The 24889-nt window shown below is 41.6% G+C and overlaps 1 protein-coding gene across 1 annotated transcript in view; it reads left to right on the top strand.

Annotated features, from left to right (window-relative positions):
* LOC311248850 (polyserase-2-like) overlaps positions 1-24645 on the top strand; it is a 31688-nt gene extending 7043 nt beyond the window's left edge. The window contains exons 3-10 of the mRNA XM_084338080.1: positions 1092-1254; positions 1680-1945; positions 8204-8346; positions 8650-8956; positions 12219-12390; positions 13223-13479; positions 20035-20132; positions 23496-24645. Coding sequence (XP_084194206.1) covers positions 1092-1254; positions 1680-1945; positions 8204-8346; positions 8650-8956; positions 12219-12390; positions 13223-13479; positions 20035-20132; positions 23496-23759 — 1670 coding nt within the window. The 3' untranslated portion in view covers positions 23760-24645. The remainder of the gene's footprint in view (positions 1-1091; positions 1255-1679; positions 1946-8203; positions 8347-8649; positions 8957-12218; positions 12391-13222; positions 13480-20034; positions 20133-23495) is intronic.
* The last annotated feature ends 244 nt before the right edge of the window (positions 24646-24889 follow it).

The raw sequence follows: 24889 nt of genomic DNA, 5'->3' as shown, positions 1-24889 counted from the left end.
TAGACATAAGGAGAGTGAGATGATTACAATTAACTGGTACATTCAGGTCCAGAATTGTTGCAATTCCCTGACAAAGATGTGCAAAAAGCTGTACAATTTAAACAATACCATACTGGTAATGAGCAAATAGTTATTTATTCAATGAATGCATGGAGCTGTTCCATCTTATTTCATTTGATACTAACTACTCAGTTCATACATATTTCAAATATCAATGATGAATATTGCATACGTTTTACACAGTTAATAGATCACCTTCTTGTTTTATATTCATGTTCAGAGAGGAGTAATAGTTAGATATTTTTATGTGATTTATATGGCAATTAAATCAATGGTGTTTGTTTGGGGAGTTTGACATACACGTGAAGGTGCATGATCAATGGACAGCACAAAAACAATTTGTGTAGGTGGAGACTAGAGCTACCACAGATAGTAATAAGTTATTAAGAGTAAGTAATCCATATCATATATATCCTTAGTAAGAGATGTGATTGGGCCAGGCCAGTGTCAGTCAGTACCAATGGTCCGCTGTCCCAGCCTAGTAGTGGGCCGGTCGTTGACCAAAAAAAAAGAAGAAGAAAAAAATGAAAAAGAGTGAGAGCAGCATATCACCAGGGTTATCAAGTGTAGACAGACAGTGAGAGCAGCATATCGCCAGGGTTATCAAGTGTAGACAGACAGTGAGAGCAGCATATCGCCAGGGTTATCAAGTGTAGACAGACAGTGAGAGCAGCATATCGCCAGGGTTATCAAGTGTAGATAGACAGGCAGTGAGAGCAGCATATCACCAGGGTTATCAAGTGTAGACAGACAGTGAGAGCAGCATATCGCCAGGGTTATCAAGTGTAGATAGATGGACAGTGAGAGCAGCATATCACCAGGGTTATCAAGTGTAGACAGACAGTGAGAGCAGCATATCGCCAGGGTTATCAAGTGTAGACACAGTGAGAGCAGCATATAAATTTAGATTTTTCACAATAACACCATGCTAAAAATTGAAAAGACATGACATTTCATTGACATGAAAAGCTGCCACTGAGCTCGTTCAGCACAGTTTCAGTTTGTTTGTTTTTCCCTATTTTCCTGTTTAGTGTGTGGTCTAGCTCCGCTGAACACCAGGATTGTGGGAGGACAGAATGCCAGACGAGGAATGTGGCCCTGGCAAGCCAGTTTACAGCAGTATGGCCAGCATTTCTGTGGGGCAACTCTAATCAATCAGCAGTGGGTTCTGACAGCTGCTCACTGCTTGACCAGGTGAGGAATAATTAAGAGGAATCATTATGACATGCTTAGCATTTAGACTATAGGGACGCCACAATCCAACTTTTCGATCACGATACCGATACTGACACCGATACCTGGGCTTTGGGTATCGGACAATATTGAGTAACGATCAGACAAACAGTATAGATTTTAACCGTAATTTCGGGGGCATTGGACAAAGATCATTGGGATTTAACACATTTAGAGGGAGTTAACGTGTCATAAATGCAGCAAATAAAGTCACTTTGCTCTGATTTCTGACACGTTATACGTGTTTCTTGGAATTGGATTTTAGCATTGGGGAAATTCCCTGATAACAATATTCTATTTTAGCCTGGTATCAGACCGATATCTGATATCTAATTTAGACATGGAGTATTATACTTAATACTCAGCCCTGTTATCTCTTTCAACAGAGGAAATTATGGTTTGACTGTTCATTTGGGCCTCCAGACCCTGGTGGGGTCCAACCCTAACGGGGTGTCTGTAGCGCCGGCACAGATAATCATCCACAGCGACTATGACAGCGAAGCCATCAACAATGACGTAGCTCTCATCAAGCTCTCCGCCCCTGTGACCTTTAATGACTACATCCGCCCCGTCTGCCTGGCAGCACAGGACAGCACCTTCTACAGTGGGACTGATAGCTGGCTCACTGGCTGGGGGGACGTCCAGTTTGAAGGTCAGTTGAAAACCCCTAGAATATTTAACCCTCGTGCCTTGTTAGGTAACTGACAGAGTTGGCACGTCTGTACATGAAAAAAAAATTGCATCACGTCATAAAAAACTTAATTTGTAATATTTTGTTCCAATTCTTTTTTTTTATGAATATCACTACGAACCTAACTCAACATATCTATCAAAGATTCCAAATATTTCCGAATTGTAACCCCTTATATTCCTGTTTGTGTTAGGGTTAGGGTTAGGGTTGGGGTTAGGGTTAGGGTTAGGGTTGGGGTTAGGGTTAGGGTTAGGTTTGGGGTTAGGGTTGGGGTTAGGGTTAGGGTTGGGGTTGGGGTTAGGGTTGGGGTTGGGGTTAGGGTTAGGTTAGGGGACTGTTCCCCAACACTGAGCAAGTGTTGGGGTGGGCACGGGCACAGGGATGAGATTTTACCTTCTCCTAATCTTTCTGTCTGGGTAACCCTAACCCTAACCATAACCTTAACCCCCTAATGGCAAGAAATAAACCACTATGGATGCTTTGAAAGCTAATATTGTTAACTTTTGTGTTAGAGGGTTTCAAAATCTAATCTTTTCAAATTCTGTAAATATATGGAAAATAAGCAAACAGACCCAATTTCATGACATAATCATCAACACAGCCACCGTTGTACACACACACACACGCACGCGCGCACACACACACACACACACACACACACACACACACACACACACACACACACACACACACACACACACACACACACACACACACACACACACACACACACACACACACACACACACACACACACACACACACACACACACAGGCTAAATACAGGAAATAGTTGCTAAGGAGGCACAAGGGTTAAATAAAACGCAGACGCCATTTTGACATTTGGTATTTCTCCAACAAATCATCAACCGACAAACGCCATTGTGTGCTTACAGGGGTTGGCTTTTTGTGAGGGAAGGGGCCCGAAAATGTAAGGCCGAAACCCAATTCATTAACCGTACTGACTTGAATCATTATTCAATTTAAACGGTATGGGTTGAAATTTTGTTCGAAAGGGCTAAAACTGTACTAGTCGGCACAATCTACAGACCACCAGAACAAAAGTGGCTCTTACGATACACTTGATGGGTGTTTAGCTGGGGTTGAAGATGTAGAAAGAATTATGATTGGGGACTGGAACACGGATATGCGACGTAAAGAAGCACACGTTTCCAAGTCCTTCAGTAGGTTTTGTGATCTGCACAGTGTCAGCCAGCTAATCACCCAGCCCAGAAGAGTGTGTGATTCAACACAAACTACCATTGATCTCATTCTGACCTCTGACAAGTCCAGGATCTCCAATAAAGGGGTGATAGCATGCGGGTTACGCGATCATATGATATTCTGTACTAGCAAAAAGCGAAAACAAAAGACCGGCTGTCACAAAACAGTCACATCTAGGGACCACAAAACCTACTCTAGCGAGGCCTTTAACCAAGAACTGGAGAGACTGGTCAGATGAGCTCAGTGGTACACTAACGTCGTCGTAGCCAAATTCGTCCAAATGTTTATAGGATTCTATCACATTTTCACAACAATAGCGAATATAACTTACCCTGGGCCGTTTTCAGAGGTTTCTTACAAATTAACGATGCTTTATTTGTCCTTCATACGCGGATTATCATTAAAAATCTTAAATTGTACCATATGTCCCCTTTTAGCCAACAGAGGTAATGCTAGCACCGCACTTTTGTTATGCTATTTTGCTAGCCATTCTTGTCCACTGTATTCAGGTCAGTTTAACGCTGCTGTGTTCAGGTCACATTTACTCACTTTTAATCCGGTGCTGACCTGTGAACTAGGTGACAAAGGGTCTTGGGATTTGTAGGCTTGAGTTTTGACATAACATTTTCACCTTTTAAATTAATGCTGCCATCTACTGACAACAGAAAGGTAGTTGTCCAAACGTCCATTTTCAGAAAACATCGTTGCCCAGAACACATTCTAACAATTCCAACTTCTTACTGGTACATACTTTCATATCTAATAGTCTTTAGATGACTAAATATAGATGAATACTCATGAAATTTGATATATATACTCTAAAATAAGTATGATTTCACATCACCTACCTTCCAATGGTGAACTCCGGCTGGGCTGTGAGTAATTAGCCAGAATGTTACGCAAAAAGGGGCATGGCCGAATATGGCTAGGTTGATTCGGAGTGGACGATAATGGCTTACGTTCCGTTAGTTGAAGAAACATGGCTTGGATTCAAATCCAAATTCTCAACAATACTAAACAACATGCCCCCCCCTAAGAACCACCAGGGTTAAAAATCAGGCTGAGCCATGGATGCACTCAGACATACTGACCACTATGAAAACCAGAGGAAAAAAATGCTCTGAACTTCATAAAAGTCAGTCAAAGCTTGCCAAAAGCTCAAACAGTGATCTCCAAGCCCACGTGGTTGAACTAAAACAACAAAGAAACAGACTAAGAAATGATGTAAACACCATGATCAAATCTACAAAAGAAAATGTCATCAATGACAAAACTGAGGAAAACAAAAACAAACCCTGTGAACAACCAACTAGGCTGCAGTAAAAAACAGATTTACAAACATAAACATAAAGACAGAAAACACTCTCATCACAGACAAGCTGGATGTGGCCAATTACTTAAACATTTTCTTTACAAACATAGCCACAACACTGGTTAATAAACTACCCTCCCACTCAGGGCATTTTGGGGTAGAACACATTCTAGCCTTCTAGAGAAACCTAGGGGTCCGCAAAGACGACTTCAAACTTGAAATGGTAACAGTTGAGGTACTCAAAAAACTGACCGCCCTCCAACCTAACAAGGCCACTGGCCATGACAATATTCCCTCCAAATTCCTCAGAGACTCAGCAGCCGCCATCACCCCAGTCATCACCCACATAATAAATCTCTCCATAAAACAGGGATACGTCCCCAAAGACTTCAAAATTGCGAGACACACACACCACTGAGGATAAACGGGGCTACCGTGGACAGGGTGAGCAGCTTTAAGTACCTGGGGGTCCACATCTCAGAGGATCTGACATGGTCAACACACATAGACACAGTCGTAAAAAAGGCGAAGCAGCACCTCTACCACCTGAGACAGTTAAGGAAGTTCAGAGTATCTGGGAAGATACTCCAGTCCTTCTACTCCGGAGCTGTAGAGAGCATCTTGACTGGAAACATCACTGCCTGGTATGGAAACAGCACGGCACAGGACAAGAAGGCCCTACCGAGAGTAGTGCGCTAAGCCGAGCGTACCACGGGTATTGCACTACCTCCCCTGCAGGTTCTATACAACAAGAGGTGCAAATCCAGAGCCTGCAGAATAATGAAAGACCCTCACCACCCCAACAACAGCCTGTTCCAGCTGCTGAGGTCAGGCAGACAACTGCGAACCCCAGCTACTAGGACAGAGAGGCTTCGGCTCAGCTTCTTCCCCCAGGCCATCAGAGCCTTGAACACTGAACACTGAGTGCCACAGAACACTGAACTCTCCACACACAAGCACACATGAGCACACCAGGGTTTCCGTTAGAAAAAATTGTTGCCGGTCTCCGTGACCTGCAAGATTTCAATCTACCGGACAAATGAGATTAATTCCGGTCATAGTTTATTGAGCTTTAAAACAATTGATAGGCAGGCTATATAAAGAATGTCATCCTCAAGGCATGTAGATTTATAATATTATTACTTAAAACTAGGCTACTTTTGCGTATACAGTCATTAATATATTCCAAATAAAATAAGTCCCTCGATACTCCGTGCTGCTGCTGACTTGAAATAAAATAGACCGCGTATGTGGGCAGTCGGTCCGACACTAAACAGCAGTCTGTTATAATCACATTTTTATGAGCTAACGAATTCCGTTATATTGGACATTTGTATTAATTATATCAAGCGAAGAACTGAGAAAGCAGAGAGACGGCAACATTATCGTGGTTTGCGTGACGACTCTCTCCACCTCGCAACGACTTATTTGCAAAGAGTATGGCGCTGCAGAGCAGCTGATTTAGCTGTTATTGGCTCTTTTCTGGGGACCGCACAGCAGCGCCCCCCACCCAACATTGGCTGAAAATGGCTGAATTGGAGTACTGCTGGAATACTGCATTGTGCTGCTGTTGCTCTGGCTCTGCAGCTTCACAAAAGTTCGCACACCCAGCACTAAGCTCTCGCTGACAACGTCGTTGTCATTATTAGAAGCAACGAGGAAACAAATCTAATGATCGTTTCGTTCATCGCATAGGCTATTTAATTTTAGCCTATTTTAATACAATTCAAATAATCAAATTGTGCTTAGACTCAGGGAATTATTTTCACCGGCCATTAAGACCGGAGAGATTAAATATGTCGGACTTCAACAGATTTTGCCGGTCAAATACCGGTAATTACCGGCTAACGGAAACGCTGGAGCACACACACGACACGCACGCTGTACACGCTCGCACACTAGCAGCCACTTTAACATGAGCAAGCACACACTCATGCTGCACACGCCCACACTTATGGCCACAAAGGAAAGGTCACTTTAAAAATAGTATAGCAACAGTAACAGTGTATTGCACTACCAAAGGACCTAGCATGTCCTCCATGCTCTGTAAATAACTTATGTACAAATACCGAGATGCCCCACTATGTTACCTGCTTATTGCACAATGTTGTTTTATTGGATTCTATTATATGTTGTACTACTGTATTGCACATCGTTGCGGGCAAGACCACCCGCATTTCATTGTATACTTGTATGCCGTGACAAATAAAACTCTTGACTTGACTTGACTTGAGAGTGACCCGCCTGCACAAAAAAGGCAGCAAATTAGACCCAGGCAACTACCGCCCTGTTTCTATTCTTACCTCCATTTCGAAAGTCAGGAAATTTTTTTCTACGAACAGGTCAAAAAGTATCTAGCAGAAAAAAAGCTAATCTACGTATTCCAACCTGTCTTCAGAACATCCCACTCCACTGACACATGCCTTCTCTACTTGAACAACCACATCAAACAAGAGGTGGACGCGGGAAAATAACCTGTCATGGTCATGCTGGACCTCCAAAAGTCTTTCGACACTGTCAATCACTCCATTCTGATTGACAAGCTAAACGCAATTGGTTTTGATAGTTCATCAGTGAGCTGATGCAATCCTACCTGGAGGGGAGAGAACAGATGGTGGAGGTAAACGGTACACTATCCCCCCCCCCCCTCCCAGTAAGCTGTGGTGTTCCACAAGGAAGCACACTAGGACCGTTGTTTATGCAAATGACATGTCGTCAGCTTGTGACTGCAACTTGTTCTTGTTCGCGGACGACTCAGCCCTGCTGGTCTCTGACAGGGACAAGTTGCAGGTTGAAAAAGCCCTCAACTCTGAACTCAGCAGAATCTGCACCTGGCTCGCTGATAACAAACTATCATTACACCTGGGTAAAACAATGTCCATTCTCTTTGGATCTAATAACAAACTCGGCAAGACCGACAGCTTCTCAGTTACAGTGGGTGACAATATTGTCACAAGGAAAGATGAAATTACATACCTGGGTTCAGGCACGTGCACACATAGAGCCCAAAAGGTGCTCGAACACCTGCCCTTTTGTGCCTCATAAAAAAAGTGCCCTTTTTATGCCAATTCTTTTTTATTTATTTATTTTTTATTTTTTTTACATTTATTGAGATGTATGGGCCTTTTAAGTCAGTGATAAAAGTGTCTTTCAAGGATAAGTGAGCTCCTGCACTGATTATTATAGTCAAAATTTTATGATCACCAAAAACCCCCAAAAAGCATAAAGATTAGCAATTAGAAACTGGCCCCGGTAAATGTCCAACCCCATCCCCCCCCACCCAACCCCCTCCAATGTACAGTTTCTTCCCCCTCAAATGTATATATTCTCCTTTAGAAAACTCTGTCTGTAAATAAACAGTACTGTATATTTGTATATCTTGTATGTCATAAATGTCTGGTATGTGTATGTCATAAATGTTATTATGATGAATTGAAAATGGGGGACCCTGATGTAAACTAGACGAAAGTTTTTCTCTGGTCTGCATCCCCTTAACAATTGTGTGTATTGAGCCGTACTGTATTGTACCCATTCTGCAATCTGTTAATAAAATGTTCAATCAATCATTCTGAATAACATTGTGGGCAGAGCTGAGAGCTCCCATTCGATTACATTATGGCTCATCTATTGCAGTAGTATGTGAGTGACTGAGTGAATGTGCCTATTTCTCTGTCTCTTGTTAGTTCCCATTTCTTCGCCTGGGTACCTTCAGGAAGTGAATCTTCCAATAGTGGGGAGCAGACGATGCAACTGCTCCTATAGAGGTTTCATCACAGACAGAATGATCTGCGTCGGTATAGCTGCTGGAGGGAAGGCCGCTTGTCAGGTAAGCAGTTCTACCGCAGTTGTTGTCAACCACAGAACATATGTTTGTGCTACTAAATGAGGCCGGAAACAAACGTAAACGTCTCAAGTCATCCAATCCAATCCAATCCAACTTTATTTATAAAGCGTTGTAACAGCCACAGGGGCACAAAGTGCTGTACAGAGGCAGCATATTAAAGAACTATAAGCAGCACTAAAAATAGATAAAAGAACAAGAGTACCAAAAAGGAAAAAAGGTAAACATGGGCAGCAATACAAATTTAAATAGATCAGAGTATAAGTCATATGATCATCCTTTGTACAGGGAGACTCAGGTGGACCAATGGTGAGCAAACAGGGAAACCGTTGGATCCAGTCCGGAGTCACGAGTTTTGGCGTGCGCTGCGATGCACCCGGTTACCCTTCGGTCTACGCTAGAGTGTCCCAGTTCCAGACGTGGATCGCTGGCCACATCAAAACTGACCCACCAGGCTTTCTGACCTTCACCTCTGCTGGGATCGATGTTGACCTAAACGTTTCATGTAACATAAAACCTCCAGCCATCATACCTACCCCTCCCATTACCTCCCCACCGCCACCGATTACCTTCCCTCCAGTTCCTTCCTCCAGTCGTGAGTATTGTCAGAGAGACTGCAAGGAAATGTTTCTGAATGGGTGACTGACTGTATTAACAACACTAGGACAGCTGTTACATGACTGTTTTTGCACTTTAGAATTCCATAGCTTAGAATACATTTAAAAAAAAAAAAAGTATCTTTTATTTAAAATGTTTAATAATAATAATTATTATTGTTATTATAAAACAATGTGGTTAAAACAATACAAAGTTATTGTGATGTTAATGTGTAAATGTATTGGTAGCTTAAAAAGTTGCCACCTCCCCCTTATCTCCCCGTTTGTCCTCTCCTCCGTCCTTGCACTGAGCGCACGCCTCCATTGACACGGCCAATTCCAGGAATATCATTTAGAGATATAATTTATCTGTTCAAAAGTTGTCACGAGTTGTATGACAAATACAAATGCAGTTAAGGCGTTGTGGAGGTACTGAGGAAAGAAAAACGTGAATGACAAGGCTTTTGTTCTTTCTTTCTGTTTCCCTTTTCTACTTAAGCATTACATCACGCGCAGGAGTGGTTTGTGAACAATAAACCATGCCTAGGGGTGGTCGTTAGACCCCCCTAGGCATGGTTTATTGTTCACAAATCACGACTGCAAGTGGTGTAATGCTTTTATACAACTGCCACATTCATCCAACCTTATTGCTATACAATAAACACACATTAATCGAAGATTTATTGAAAAAACCATCCGCCAGAAAAAGTAGTTCCCACAACAACAAAAAAGACAATTTGCCTCCATGTGGAAGCAGCTCGGAAGTGCATTCAACCAACTAACACATCCAACTGTGTGTTATTGGAATGATTGAGAGAAGTTGCCTCATGTGGAAGCAGCTCGGAAGTGCATCCAACCAACTAACACATCCAACTGTGTGTTATTGGAATGATTGAGAGAAGTTGCCTCATGTGGCAGCAGCTCGGAAGTGCATCCAACGGATCCAACAAACTAACACATCCAACTGTGTGTTATTGGAATGATTGATTGAACATTTTATTACCAGATGCAGAATGGGTACAATACAGTACGGCTCAATACACACAATTGTTAAGGGTATGCAGACCTACTTTCTATAGAACTTCATTCTTAGATGCTTCTATAGAAAGTAGGTAAAACAAATTAAAAAGTTTTCTTTGCCCTATAGGGAAAAAAAAGTTTTCTTCGCCCTATCTTTTAATTTATTTTTTTAAACCTACTTTAGAGGGCCTAAACTTAACCAGTTGGAAACCAGGCATACAGTAATAAAATTAGCAATCAACCAATCAATCAATTCAATAGACCATGCTCACTTAAAACAGCGCAGCACTCAGCTGCTTCTCTCTCAGTCTGACTCTCCCCCGCCGTTGCAGACAGGAGTGTGTGTGTGTGTGTGTGTGTGTGTGTGTGTGTGTATGTGAATGTGTATGTGTATGTGTGTGTGTGTGTGTGTGTGTGTGTGTGTGTGTGTGTGTGTGTGTGTGTGTGTGTGTGTGGGGGTAGGTGGATACGCCAGCGTCGGACAGTGTGAGAGTGAGCGCTGCAGTCAGGGGGAAGGAAGAAGACATTTAAAATAAAATTGCAAATAATCAATCCGCGATTTTTCTTTTGTTCTACAATGACTCCTGACCCATCAATTACATCATCCAACATTGTTTAAAGGACTAAGACATTCGCCGTGACAGAATCGCTTTATATTTAGTCGTTATGACGCTATCAACATATCCATTTGTTAAAGATTGTTGTCCGCCATCTTGTTTTCTCCGAAGAATCAGCACGGCAGAGTGATGTGATTCGGTTGTGGGCGGGTCCTGGGACCAGGAGCGTGGATTGTGCCCTATACATACGTGTAAATGGACTGTTTCAGCCAATCAGAATCGAGAAATTTGCATGCCGTTGTATAAAGAAACACACACCATTCCAAAAACATTAGAAATATTCCACTGCTCCAAATCAAGAAATGATTATTGACTATTTGGATATTTTGAAGGCGGACCTGGCGGTCGTTAACGACCAGCCACAGGGGAACTGTATCAGTATCCACTCCTCATTTATGCAAAATAGCCCACACATTTCATATTTAAGCTATTTATCATTCTTATCTATGAGAAATGTGTTAGATAATAGACTTTAGAAACAGAATCTTGAACATGGGCCAATTTTAATTGTAGGAGATGTGAGCATTTTTTAAAGATACGTTTCCGGCGCGCATCATGCTTTAGACTTTTTCTCCTCTAGATTAGATTAAATTAAACTTTATTGTCGGAGAAAAACTCAACCTTATGGGAAGCCTAAATATTAGTCTACAGAGTGCATAAAAAGCCCCACACATGACTTAGCAGTGGAGGGACGGTGCAGGGCCCTCTGTTCTACTGCTATAGCTCATATCCAGAAGTCATAGAAACCCATTGTTTCACTAGTACAATCCAAATGTAGTTTAGTTTTCCAGACGAAAGCCTTATTCACATGGGACTAGTGCTAATAGGAAATTAACTCTGGGATGTCCAGATTTACTGAGTATAATTTTTTTTTACTGAAGTGTTCAGAGATTATACTTGACACCAAATACACAACCTGATACAAAGATCTTTGCAACAATAAATTAAATCTATGATAATCCAGCAGAGGAAAAATTATGAACCGGATAACAAGTTACAGTATGTGCACCTACTACAGAAGGAAATACATTTACTCACAAAGCAACTGTATTACATTGGAATAATATGATGACATCTGTGTTTGCCGAAGTATGCCAGGTAATTAGTGCTGGAATCATTAGTTTACAAATTATGGCAGATAATGAACACAGATGACCAATTACTATAGAGTAGGTCCCCAGGTAATACATTGTTACTCACCTGATAGAGTTGTGCCCTTCCTGATGACTTGTCATACAGAACTTGTAAGTCGCTTTGGATAAAAGCGTCAGCTAAATGACTAAATGTAAATGTAAATGTAATACTAGTTCCAAGGAGAATAGGGCTAAATTCAAGTATTTATGGTAAGAACTACAAGTCACAGAATTGGTCAATGCCCCGAGTTCCTGGGCATCTCCAGGAATGTGTGCATACCTATGTAAGATTGATTATCAGACCAAGCCTCAGGTTATAATTACAGCTCTCCCAGATTTTCATGTTCAAACATTACTCGAACAAACACTAGGATGGACAGACCAGAATGTATGGAGCCATAACTTGTACATAAAAAAAGAAAAAAATACATCTGAGAGAGTCTAGCCATTGTGTATTACATTTCTCATACTGACATTTTTCTCCCTTGTAGCTGTGGTGTGTGGTAATGCACCTTTGAACCCGCGTATTGGTGGATACAGCTCCTTGCCTACAGCAGGTATGTGGCCCTGGGTGGCCAGCTTGCATCAAAATGGAGCATTTGTCTGTGGTGGGACTCTGGTGGCGGAGCAGTTTGTCCTGAGCGATGCAGGCTGTTTCTCAAGGTAGGATGGACAATTTGACTAAAGGGGTGCAAACCCTCAGGGCAAGACAACTGCTGCGCTCAGACTGAGTGAGAACGCCACTCTGGCCGGCATCAGTCTGTTCTGTTCAGTCCAGATTGTACTTTAAAAAGTCCAAGATTGGGGAATTACAGTCCATAAACGTCTTGCGAATTTGTTGGTGGTGACAATGACACCCTTATTGTGGGTAAAAGGGTTGAATTATGTTGTACAAGACAAAATAGGCAAATTTGTACAGGTTCAACATCTGGTCTGAAAATCTGTGGTAGTCCATTCTGACATTGCAGTCAATATTGGCATTAGCAGATCATGCTTTCATCTCCCATTCAAAAATAGTGATTTGCTGTCTCCTATCACAGTCTGAACGCAGCTTAAAGGAATGTTTATAATGGGAGATGTGGTTATTTTCTTCTCCAGACTCAGACAAGAAAATAGATACAAATTTCCTCTCGTATGTGTTCAGTAGAAGGCTATCTGTTGGCCAAAAACACCTCTCCCGGAGTTTTAAGCTAGGCTAGTGGTCCGTATCAGCCTCCATTACTTTGTGCTAAGCTAGGCTAGCTTGCAGCTGGATACAGTTCTACTGAACGCACAGAGAGGACATTTCTATCTATCTTCTTGTTTGACTGGAGAGGATGGTAATCGCATTTCCCATAATGTCGGTGTGCCCCTTTAAGGGTGAGAAAACCCCAGCATAATGTGACATCGTTGGAAGTATCAAAGTCATTAGACAGAGCCCTCGACACAAAGAGACGTTGGGTTCTGTCATTGGTCTTTCCATTCAGATTAATCTCAACTCATCATTCTTTCACAGTCAACCCGATCCATCCGAATGGACCGTAGTCCTGGGTCGCTTGACGCTAAATGGATTCAACCCGTTTGAAGTGAAAGTGAACGTGAGGAACATCACACTCAGTGAAACGACGGGCAGCAATGTGGCTGTTCTTCAGCTGGTCAACAAACCCACTTTAACTGATTACATCCAGGCCATCTGCGTGGACCTGGGGGACGCCACCTTTGACGCAGGGACTAAGTGCTGGGTGGCTGGCTGGAGTGCTGGCCTTGGTGGAGGTGAATAAGCAGGGGAATGAGATTTAAAGGACAGTAGCACCATGTAACATACTCAGGGTTAACCACTCATCCTGGAAAACCTGGACATTCAGAGACTAGATTTCCAGTCATGGAGAACCTGGAAAATGTACTAAAATTACCTAATATACTGGGGGAAATGTTGTCCTGATTTTTTTTAGCCTATTTTAACTCCTCACTCAGATCACCATGTAAAGCTAGGTGTGTATTTTAACTCCTCACTCAGATCACCATGTAAACCTAGGTGTGTATTTTAACTCCTCACTCAGATCACCATGTAAACCTAGGTGTGTATTTTAACTCCTCACTCAGATCACCATGTAAACCTAGGTGTGTATTTTAACTCCTCACTCAGACCATGTAAACCTAGGTGTGTATTTTAACTCCTCACTCAGATCACCATGTAAACCTAGCTGTGTATTTTAACTCCTCACTCAGATCACCATGTAAACCTAGGTGTGTATTTTAACTCCTCACTCAGATAATGTAAACCTAGGTGTGTATTTTAACTCCTCACTCAGATCACCATGTAAACCTAGGTGTGTATTTTAACTCCTCACTCAGACCATGTACACCTAGGTGTGTATTTTAACTCCTCACTCAGATAATGTAAACCTAGGTGTGTATTTTAACTTCTCACTCAGATCACCATGTAAACCTAGCTGTGTATTTTAACTCCTCACTCAGATCACCATGTAAACCTAGGTGTGTATTTTAACTCCTCACTCAGACCATATAAACCTAGGTGTGTATTTTAACTCCTCACTCAGATAATGTAAACCTAGGTGTGTATTTTAACTCCTCACTCAGATCATCTAAACCTAGTTGTGTATTTAACTCCTCACTCCGATTACCATGTAAACCTAGCTGTGTATTTTAACTCCTCACTCAGATTACCATGTAAACCTAGGTGTGTATTTTAACTCCTCACTCAGATTGCCATGTAATCCTAGGTGTGTATTTTAACTCCTCACTCAGATCACCATGTAAACCTAGGTGTGTATTTTAACTCCTCACTCAGATCACCATGTAAACCTAGGTGTGTATTTTAACTCCTCACTCAGATCACCATGTAAACCTAGGTGTGTATTTTAACTCCTCACTCAGATCACCATGTAAACCTAGGTCTGTATTTTAACTCTTCACTCAGATCACCATGTAAACCTAGGTGTGTATTTTAACTCCTGACTCAGATTGCCATGTAAACCTAGGTGTGTATTTTAACTCCTCACCCAGATCACCATGTAAACCTAGGTGTGTATTTTAACTCCTCACTCAGACCACCATGTAAACCTAGGTGTGTATTTTAACTCCTCACTCAGATAATGTAAACCTAGGTGTGTATTTTAACTCCTCACTCAGATCACCATGTAAACCTAGGTGTGTATTTTAACTCCTCACTCAGATCACCATGTAAACCTAGGTGTGTATTTTAACTCCTCACTCAGATCATGTAAACCTAGGTGTGTATTTTAACTCCTCACTCAGACCATGTAAACCTAGGTGTGTATTTTAACTCCTCACTCAGATCACCATGTAAACCTAGGTCTGTATTTTAACTCCTCACTCAGATCACCATGTAAACCTAGGTGTGTATTTTAACTCCTCACTCAGATCACCATGTAAACTTAGGTGTGTATTTTAACTCCTCACTCAGATCACCATGTAAACCTAGGTGTGTATTTTAACTCTTCACTCAGATCACCATGTAAACCTAGGTGTGTATTTTAACTCCTCACTCAGATCACCATGTAAACCTAGCTGTGTATTTTAACTCCTCACTCAGATAATGTAAACCTAGGTGTGTATTTTAACTCCTCACTCAGACCATATAAACATAGGTGTGTATTTTAACTCCTCACTCAGATCATGTAAACCTAGGTGTGTATTTTAACTGCTCACTCAGATCACCATGTAAACCTAGCTGTGTATTTTAACTCCTCACTCAGATCACCATGTAAACCTAGGTTTGTATTTTAACTCCTCACTCAGATCACCATGTAAACCTATGTGTGTATTTTAACTCCTCACTCAGATAATGTAAACCTAGGTGTGTATTTTAACTCCTCACTCAGACCATATAAACATAGGTGTGTATTTTAACTCATCACTCAGATCATGTAAACCTAGGTGTGTATTTTAACTCCTCACTCAGATCACCATGTAAACCTAGGTGTGTATTTTAACTCCTCACTCAGATCACCATGTAAACCTAGGTGTGTATTTTAACTCCTCACTCAGACCATGTAAACCTAGGTGTGTATTTTAACTCCTCACTCAGATCACCATGTAAACCTAGGTGTGTATTTTAACTCCTCACTCAGATCACCATGTAAACCTAGGTGTGTATTTTAACTCCTCACTCAGATCACCATGTAAACCTAGGTGTGTATTTTAACTCCTCACTCAGATCACCATGTAAACCTAGCTGTGTATTTTAACTCCTCACTCAGATCACCATGTAAACCTAGCTGTGTATTTTAACTCCTCACTCAGACCATGTAAACCTAGGTGTGTATTTTAACTCCTCACTCAGACCATATAAACATAGGTGTGTATTTTAACTCCTCACTCAGATCATGTAAACCTAGGTGTGTATTTTAACTCCTCACTCAGATCACCATGTAAACCTAGGTGTGTATTTTAACTCCTCACTCAGATCATGTAAACCTAGGTGTGTATTTTAACTCCTCACTCAGATCACCATGTAAACCTAGCTGTGTATTTTAACTCCTCACTCAGATCACCATGTAAACCTAGGTGTGTATTTTAACTCCTCACTCAGATCACCATGTAAACCTAGGTGTGTATTTTAACTCCTCACTCAGATCACCATGTAAACCTAGGTGTGTATTTTAACTCCTCACTCAGATCACCATGTAAACCTAGGTGTGTATTTTAACTCCTCACTCAGATCACCATGTAAACCTAGGTGTGTATTTTAACTCCTCACTCAGACCACCATGTAAACCTAGGTGTGTATTTTGTTTGAAACCTGACTGCTGTTGGATTATAGCAGCGCTGCTCCCTTTGTTTTGGGGTCCATGGCACCTGACAAGCTCATGCTTATTATCCTCTAAAGTGCTATAGAAATCCTAACTGTAATGACTAAAAATTACGTACGTGTTTTACGGCAATGTACAGCAAAATGCTACTTCCCTATTAAATTACGTACATTATTTGCGAGGAATTGTTGGCACACAGGAGTTTGTTACCAACAAGAGGAGGCCAGATTACCTTGTTGTACAGTTAGCAGTGATGGTTGTAGCAGTCACCTGTCATGAACATGAGGCACTTCATCATGAACCCTGCATCATTAAAAAAAGGAGGAATAGAACTAGTGTTACTATGATACTAGGCCTACCAGTAAATTATATGACGTTTGTGAGCAAGTGCTGTCCTGGATTGTCAAGAAAAAGTCCTAGAAATGTCCTGGGAAAGTAGGATTAGCACAATATACAGTATACTGTAATATAACTTCAGTTTTTGGGTTTAATTTCACTTTACTACCTCAGATCATGGATTTTCCCATTATTGACAACACCTTGAAAACACATAGAAATCACTGCATTTGTTCAAAATATCACATTCACTTAAAGCACCAGGGTACATCTCCAATCGGTTTATATTTCCTTTACACAAAGGTGGGGGTGTGGTAGGACCCAGATGCAGAACAAATGGAGTGTTTGGGGTTAGGGTTAAGTGTTTGGGGTGTTTAACCCTTGTGCTGTCCTAACGATGAGGGAGCTCACTGGGCTTAAGGGAGAGGAAAAGATACATCATGTTTAAAGCCATATAATTTTAACTGTTTACTATTTTTAAAATTTTTTTTACCCATGTTTAACATTCATAGCCTATTCTCAAGATATCTGTAAAAAATTACACATATTTTCGAATTTTAACCACTTAAATTAGTGTTTGTTTGATACCACGTCAGTTTTTATTGAAAAAAAAAGTTTTTTCATCGAAAAAGACGGATACATGTTTGTTTTGACCATATTTCTAATATTTATTTTTGATAAATACCAATTAGAAATATCTCGACGAATTACCTCTGAATACGAATAAAAAAAAATATTAAAGATTCGCTGACTAGTTCGACCAGAAACGGAGTTGAGGCGAAACTTTACCAAGTGGTCAACTGCGAGGGCGATTCAAAAGAAACGGATACATGTTGTTTTTGACCATATTTCTAATATTTATTTTTGATAAATACCAATTAGAAATATCTCGACGAATTACCTCTGAATACGAATAAAAAAAAATATTAAAGATTCGCTCACTAGTTCGACCAGAAACGGCGTTGAGGCGAACGTTACGAAGCGCTCAGCGGTTCGAAATGTTGTTTGACCATATTTCTAATATTTATTTTTGATAAATACCAATTAGAAATATCTCGACGAATTACCTCTGAATACGAATCAAAAAAAATATTAAAGATTCGCTGACTAGTTCGACCAGAAACGGAGTTGAGGCGAAACTTTACCAAGTGGTCAACTGACCTGCATTATGCTCCGGGCGCTTCGATGTGCTGCCCCGGCAGAAATATTCGGCTCGGCTCGCTGGTGAAACAAGAACCAGAGGTGATCCGCGCAGTACACTTCCTCGTTGGCGCGTGCCGGCTATGGGGGTCTTGTTTTTCGGCGTGTGGCGCGCTGCGGACTGCGCGGTCCGGTTCGCCTCTGGTTCTGTCTTGAAAATCCACTCGCCCCCCCCCCCCCCACCACCACAAAACCTGTGTGCCGAGTTTCAATCACCAGCAGCCCGCTTCAGCATAATTCACCTCCCCCTGACTTGTGGCAAAGTTATCTGTGGAGCAATGACGCCACCATGAGTTTTACATCGGTAACAGCACATCCCAGCAATTACAAGGTCCTTATCTCGTGGAATATTCAAATGATGGCAAGATATAGAGAGAATTGAACGAATAAGAGCAGATTTAAAAGTGCTTAAAAATGCCGTTTTAACGTTGAAGTGGATGGGAGTAGAAAAAGTAACTAGGGGTGAACGAGTCACTAAATCTGTAACTACTATTTCTAGAGTGTTTCATGTTATAAGCTTTTCACACAATGAACATATTTGTAAAATTAAGATATTTACCCAATTTCATGAAATAATAATAAACACAGACACCGCTGTGCTCACACACACACTCAAAATATTTCAAAAAAGTAGAAAAAGCGACTAGGGGTGCACAAGGGAATGAAAAAGAAGGAACAGGATACAAAACCACAATAACTAAGAAAAAAGGATTGACAGCCTGGCTAACTAACCAAGTAAAAACTTGAGTGACAAACTGAAAAGCAATACATACTGTAATAACAGAGTAGACTGTAACGTGTCTGGCTGTGCGATGACGTGAACTTGTTAGCATTAGGGGAGCTCCAGTAGCTCACCGCGTACCTCGAGCGCTATTTCGGCGCCGGGGACAACCGTGCTCGTCACGGATCTGGGGTTTAGCGAGTTCGATTCCCGGACTGCAGCCGTGCCTTTCTCAGAGTGTCTTCCCCCCATCTGTACCCCATTCAGCCTGTTTCTGTCGGTCATTCTTGACCAGAGAAAATGCGATAAACGCAAAAAAGAGCCAGCGGAATGGCCAAAGTTTAAAAAAATTACTTGTTAGCATTAGATAATTATACCAAGATAGCTTAACTCTGAACTCTGTTGCCTTTACTTAATGTATACCTGCCTACTGCTTTCACTGTCTACAACTGCCCTACACTGTAATCATAGTAATCATAATAATCACAACTACCCACATCATACTATAGTCTACCCATATACTCTACTCTATGTACAACAGTGCTGTAGTATGTTTATATTCACAGCATATATGTATATGTATGTATGTATGTATGTATGTATGTATGTATGTATGTATGTATGTATGTATGTATGTATGTATGTATGTATGTATGTATGTATGTATGTATGTATGTATGTATGTATGTATGTATGTATATGTATATAATATGTATGTGTATATGTATATAAACATATACATATGTGTCTGAATATACCTGCATATAATCCTTCTATATACCTATTTATACACCTACATATAACTCAACACTCTGTAGCATGATAGCATGTATTTATTATCCAAATACTGTTAGGTTATGACCATACAATGCCTGCTCATACGGCTCTATATTCTCTCAACATACATGTAGATCGACATAGATTTACAGACACAAGCCACATCGTTACTAGAGAAGACAAGTTAATGTTGTGCCGGATGGCGGGTAGACAGGAAGTGAAGTGAGTCACTGGCTCAACTTAAATCTAATTAAACCTGTTGCTACCTCAAGTACAAACAAGGGCAGCCACCTAGTGACAAGAACATGCCACTGCAACTAAATAATTACACAAAAATATAGTGGGCACATTTGTGACTGTTACAACACTCCACTAACATAGAACACTCACTAACACAATGGCCCCACGAGGACTGGACAGTAAAACAGAGGCAGTCCAAGGCCAGCCAGGAAGGGCAGAATGTTCCTAATTTGAGAATTGTTTTGGTGTGTTTTCCAGTTGAGCAAGTCCTGCAAGAGTTGCAGACCTCTGTGGTGGCCTGTGGCGACCCCTCTTCCACTGATGACATCTGCACGGTCGCTGTGGATCTCCAGCAGGTACTGACCCCTAACCCTAACCCTAACCCTAACCATCTTCAACTGATGACAGTCGCTGTGGATCTCCAGCAGGTACTGAACCGGGACGTCATTCATTTATCCATTAGGGATCGGATGGGAATTTCATATCATTAGAATTTTTACAGTATTGTTAATGTGCTAAAATGTAAATGTTAAAAAGGTACTATTATACAACGGCATGCGCATTTCTCGATTCTGATTGGCTGAAACAGTCAACTTACACATGGGTATTTGTACTAACCTCACGCTCTTGGTCCCAGGACCCGCCCACAACCGCATTACTATCACTCCGCCATGCGAGTTTTTAGAAGTGAAGCAAGATTGCGGACAAACCGGACAGTAAACATTAAGAAAGGATATGGATCAATAGGGTCATAAAGACTAAATGAAAAACAATTCTGTCACAGCGAATGTGTTAGTTGCTTAAACAATGTTGGATGATGTAATTGATGGGTCATGAGTCATTGTGGAACAAAATAAAAATCGCGCGAATTGATTGATTGATTGATTAACTGCAATTGTTTAAAAAAAATTGTTTTACCTACTTTCTATTGAAGCAGCTGGAGGTGCGCTGTTTTAAGTGAGCGTGGACTATTGAATTGATTGATTGATTGCTAATTTTATTACTGTCCGCCTTGTTTCCAACTGGTTAAGTTTAGGCACTCTTTCGAAGTTGGTTAAGGTTAGAGTTTGTCTTTAGAGCAGGGCGATAGACCACCAGCCCTGATTCCAAACTCTAACCATAACCAACTTCGAAAGAGGGCCTAAACTTAAAGGGGAACTCCAACATTTTGGGAAATTAGCTTATTTAACATCTTCCCTGGAGTTAGACAAGAAGATACATACCTTTTTTGTCTCTGTGCGTGCATTTAGCTTTGGGAATAGACGCTCCGTTAGCATAGCTTAGCTTCATCACTGGAAGTGAGGCAGATCCGTAGCCTTACAGTGCCTTACAGTGTATTGCAAGGTCTGACATTGACCAAACTTGATATGCATGACCTTGGTGGGCTCTAGGTCAACTCCTGAAAAGGGGGTCAATGTCAGACTTTGCAATCAAAAGTTAGGGGGCTAATAACCCTTGCCCCCTAACTTTTGATTTAACGTTTTGAAAGAACACGCCAACATTTTTGGAAATTAGCTTATCGTCTTCTCCAGAGAGAGACAATAAGATAGATCCCAGTTTCCTATCTGTGGGTTCAGTAGAAAGCTATCTGGCTGCACGTTAGCCTAGCTTAGCACAATGAATGGAAGCGGACATGGCTGGTTAGCCTATAGGCATTGTCCAACTAACACTTCTCCCGAAGGCTAACCGGCCATGTCTGCTTCCATTAATTGTGCTAAGCTAGGCTAACATGCAGCCAGATAGCTTTCTACTGAACGCACAGAGAGGAAACTGGTATCTATCTTCTTGTCTCTCTCTGGAGCTCTCTCTCTGGTAAGCTAATTTCCCAAAATGTTGGCATGTTCCTTTAACACTTGCACATCCGTACCGCATATGTTACATCCAACATGACCAATATCTGTACTATGTAATATGTACTGTATAATAATTACAACATCAGGTGACGTCTGTTGGAAAACGTATATGACACACCCGCTAGTTTATCCCAGGTTGGTGGTGTTTGTGTTGGCTGCCTTGAAGGCGGCACATAACGTTACAGGATGTTTTGTTGCTGCCTTGGAACTCACATTAGTTGTAGTGCAGGTAATAATGTCCATGGAAGGCAGAGCCTCAGAGGACAGTATGCATTCGGTAGTGTGTGTGTGTGTGTGTGTGTGTGTGTGTGTGTGTGTGTGTGTGTGTGTGTGTGTGTGTGTGTGTGTGTGTGTGTGTGTGTGTGTGTGTGTGTGTGTGTGTGTGTGTGTGTGAGAGTGTAGGGCAGATCGGCCTGTGCTTCGGCACAGATACAGAGGCACAAGGATGAGAAAGTGGGATATCACATCAGGCAATGGAAAGTATTTTTGGGGAATTAATCTCTAGCATTTTACATTGACATTCATGTAGTCCTTCCGTGGAGAGTTTATGGTTCACCTTTTTACCACCAGAGGGCGACAACAACGGCTTCAAATGCTGCCACCAAGACTACATCAAGGGGCTGTAGATGCTGTATATTGTATTGTTTTTAGTTTTTTTTCTCAGCAACTGAGCCGTAAACCGATTTCAACATTGAAATCTGTGCAAATTGTACATCATAACCAGCTAGTGTTTCAGTCACTCTGATTGCATTTTGAGAAATCATAACATGATTTGCAGCTGGGGCTGAGACTTTCACATGGGACCTGGCCAATAAGGCAGCATACAGAACATGTTCACATTATAGAAAAAACATTAAAACAAACATAAAAACAAGATAGTAAGAGCACACACATACTAAAGAATTTAGAAAATGTCTTCACATTTCAATAAAAAAGACAATATGAGCACTCCATGGCAAGAACGTGTAAAATTCTTACTACTAATGATCCAATTCCAATGAAGGACTAGCTTCACATCCGTTTGTAATATATTCGAGGAGAATGGAGCAGCATAGCTGAACGCATGTTTCCCAAATGAGGTTCTGACAGTGGGAACATGACGTGAGATACTGTGATCTCAGATGTCCACCTTTTGGATGAATGAGTAAAGTGCTTACTGTATGTAAGTTGGTAGCTATCCCAGGATGGCTTTGTATACAAACAAATACCAATGTAACCTTCTTCTTATGACCAGGGATGACTGACCTGACAATTCATACAATACAGTGATGTGTGAGGGATGAGCTGTTTGTTACAAATCGTAAAGCAGCGTGATATATTGTATCTAAAGGATTTCACCATTGAAATCAGCGTTAATTGTAGATCATAACCAGCTATTGTTTCAGTCACTCAGTTGGGTTTTGAGAAATCATAATATGGTTTGCAGACGCAGAGTTTCGGTTTTTAATTGTCGACTACCTAACGTAAACTCTAGCGTTTTCTATTGGAAACATCGAACTCAATGAAAACCACAAACTGCATGAAAGCACTTGTGACTCACCGACATCCTGAAAAGGCCACAACAGATGATATGAAATGTATATGTACATCCCATACGTCCTTCAATCATTAGCCCTTTCAATGCCACACGACAGAAGGTTAACCCTTTACTATCACACAACCGACGGCGATGCTCCATCATTAGCATCATTAGCTCCGCATCCACGGAGCTAATGATGGAGCATCGCCGTCGGTTGTGTGATAGTAAAGGGCTAACTATCTGTATTGTCACAGTGAAAGGGTTAACCGGCTGTCGTGGGGCAGTGAAAAGGTTAGGGGGAAATATCTATTACCAACTATAACATTTCCCATACTTTCTTCACCCAGAGTGTTGCTGGTGGTCCATTGATGTGCAAACAAGCTGGCTCCTGGATGGAGGCTGCCGTGCTGACTGCTGACGGAGGGAGCAGAGCTCAGTCAGTTCAGGCAGGTCGAGCCGTCACCAGTGTCTTCCGGAAGATCTCCAGTCATGCTGCATTTCTTAAGTCCACAGTGGGGACTTTTCCCAGTGCAGCAAATATGATCCAGTTATCCCGCTTCACTCTCCTTTTCTCACTTTTTCCTTATAGTGCTCTGTGTCACGGCTGGTGAAGGATAGGGGTCCTTTGAAGAGATTTAACGCCAACATTATGGGAAATGCGCGTACCGTCTTCTCCAGAGTCAGACAAGAAGATCTTTTCTCTGCGTGTTCAGTGGAAAGCTATCGGACTGCAAGCTAACTTAGCTTAGCACAAATTAATGGATGGCCATGAACACCTCTTCCAGAGTTTTAAGCTATAGGCTAGCTGTTGGCTATGAACACCTCTTCCAGAGTTTTAAGCTATAGGCTAGCTGTTGGCTATGAACACCTCTTCCAGAGTTTTAAGCTAGGCTAGCTGTTGGTGATGAACACCTCTTCCAGAGTTTTAAGGTAGGCTAGCTGTTGGCTATGAACACCTCTTCCAGAGTTTTAAGCTATAGGCTAGCTGTTGGCTATGAACACCTCTTCCAGAGTTTTAAGCTATAGGCTAGCTGTTGGCTATGAACACCTCTTCCAGAGTTTTAAGCTAGGCTAGCTGTTGGTGATGAACACCTCTTCCAGAGTTTTAAGTTAGGCTAGCTGTTGGCTATGAACACCTCTTCCAGAGTTTTAAGCTATAGGCTAGCTGTTGGCTATGAACCCCTCTTCCAGAGTTTTAAGCTAGGCTAGCTGTTGGCTATGAACACCTCTTCCAGAGTTTTAAGCTATAGGCTAGCTGTTGGCTATGAACACCTCTTCCAGAGTTTTAAGCTATAGGCTAGCTGTTGGTGATGAACACCTCTTCCAGAGTTTTAAGCTATAGGCTAGCTGTTGGTGATGAACCCCTCTTCCAGAGTTTTAAGCTAGGCTAGCTGTTGGTGATGAACACCTCTTCCAGAGTTTTAAGCTATAGGCTAGCTGTTGGCTATGAACACCTCTTCCAGAGTTTTAAGCTATAGGCTAGCTGTTGGTGATGAACACCTCTTCCAGAGTTTTAAGCTATAGGCTAGCTGTTGGCTATGAACACCTCTTCCAGAGTTTTAAGCTAGGCTAGCTGTTGGTGATGAACACCTCTTCCAGAGTTTTAAGCTATAGGCTAGCTGTTGGTGATGAACACCTCTTCCAGAGTTTTAAGCTAGGCTAGCTGTTGGTGATGAACACCTCTTCCAGAGTTTTAAGCTAGGCTAGCTGTTGGTGATGAACACCTCTTCCAGAGTTTTAA

This window comes from Notolepis coatsorum (assembly GCF_963971535.1).
Source record: "Notolepis coatsorum genome assembly, chromosome: 2".
NCBI classification, from domain to species: Eukaryota; Metazoa; Chordata; class Actinopteri; order Aulopiformes; family Paralepididae; genus Notolepis; species Notolepis coatsorum.
Note: the sequence above shows the minus strand (reverse complement) of the source record. Positions and strands in the feature narration are given on the sequence as shown.